The 1,616-nt window shown below is 34.6% G+C and overlaps 1 protein-coding gene across 1 annotated transcript in view; it reads left to right on the top strand.

Annotated features, from left to right (window-relative positions):
- The window catches only part of SF3B1 (splicing factor 3b subunit 1), a 43,034-nt gene that overhangs the window by 36,285 nt on the left and 5,133 nt on the right, over positions 1–1,616 (top strand). Inside the window, exons 15-16 of the mRNA XM_023516889.1 lie at positions 9–90; positions 1,527–1,615. Coding sequence (XP_023372657.1) covers positions 9–90; positions 1,527–1,615 — 171 coding nt within the window. The remainder of the gene's footprint in view (positions 1–8; positions 91–1,526; position 1,616) is intronic.

The following is a 1,616-nucleotide window of genomic DNA, read 5'->3' as shown; positions in this document are numbered from 1 at the left end:
GTGTTGTATTGTATGAGTATTTGGGTGAAGAGTACCCCGAAGTGTTGGGCAGCATTCTTGGAGCACTGAAGGCCATTGTGAATGTAATAGGTATGGAATTTGCTGGTCACATAAGATTTTTTGTTTTGTTTAACTTTATTTGGTTTTTTGCAAGTAAAACATAGGAGTTGGGAGATTTATATGACTTTTTTTAAGCACTTAAAGATCATAGTTAAGTTGAGTGCCTCAAAAGTCTTGTTTCCTATAAGCTCATTTGTATTTTCAAAGAGAAAAAAGGGCAAGTTTGGGACCTAAAAGAAAGGTGGGCATTGTCACAATTCAAAAAGCTTTTTAGTCATAGAATAGAGTACTGTAGAAGAAATAGTGTGTCAGTTGAGATATATTCTGCCATGTTCTGCAGGCAGTGAAAGGGCAACCCTGAAGTTTTAAAAAAAACAATATATATATATATATATTCAACCTTGAATAAATAAGTGATTATGACAGTTTTTTGCTTGCTATCAAGTTCAGGGAATGTAACCAGACAGAAAAGTGAATTAATTGTTACTATCTTATCTTTTTAATATACCCAAGTCTTTCATATTGTCCATTCAGTTTTCAAATTCAAAGTAAAAACACAATTAATATTGCATTATAATATTACAATGTTCCTGGGTGTGGAGAGCAAAGCTTTTATTCTTTCATGGCAGTATGATGTATCCTTCATTATAACTGAACTTCTGCCAAAAATCACTATTGTAAGGTTAGAGGGTCTGAAATAACATAGCAGGAGGTCAAAACTGTGATAGCCACTGTTTTTCTCATATTAATAAGGGATTTTTATGCAATGGAGATTTTTGAACTATTGCATTTACATATAATCTCCAATTTAGCCCAGTCCTCTATGAAAATAGCTACTTACCAGAAATCAGTTACTTGGCCACTTGTAGGGCTCTGGTTTCCAGGGAGTTGGTAAGCCATATTGTTTGTCAAGGAAACATGGGAAAAGCAATGGAGAGAGAATCAGAGCAAGCACTTCTAGTTAGAGCAAGAGCCCCTGCCAGCTGCCTCCTTTTTTCTCTCTTCATAGGTGTAAATACCATCCAAGTATGCCCTGCATTGCAGGGAGACTGGAGATCTGTTTGTTTTGCAGTTAAAGGGTAAGGGGGCCCTTTTTGGAAAATTTTGCTTTAATTTACGTGTTTAACTCTGGCTTATCTTGTTATGTATGGCCGGAACATAAGCTGTCCCCATATTTAAATGTCAGTGCACAAGTACATTTCAGAACTAAATAAAACTTTTTTTGTTATTGAGTATCCATCATTTAAATCACTTCACTGATTTCTTTTATTTCTGTGCATAATCAGAACTTGTTAATAAAAGTTTAAAACAATTCTGAGTCTGGTTAGAATCTGGGGCTTTCTATTTTCATAGGCAGCTGTAAGTTTATTTTATGCATAGTCTTGTATATGATATTGCTAAATAAAATGAAAGTGAACAAAAGTTGCAGTTCAAACATTGATAGTTTGTTGACTTCTGTTAAATAGGTATGCATAAGATGACCCCACCAATTAAAGATCTACTGCCTAGACTCACGCCCATCTTAAAGAATAGGCATGAAAAAGTACAAGAGAATT

Source organism: Otolemur garnettii, unplaced genomic scaffold (assembly GCF_000181295.1).
Source record: "Otolemur garnettii isolate 467f Iridium unplaced genomic scaffold, OtoGar3 scaffold00100, whole genome shotgun sequence".
In the NCBI taxonomy this organism is placed as follows: domain Eukaryota; kingdom Metazoa; phylum Chordata; class Mammalia; order Primates; family Galagidae; genus Otolemur; species Otolemur garnettii.
The sequence above is the reverse complement of the archived record's forward strand: the minus strand, read 5'-3'. Positions and strand labels throughout refer to the sequence as shown.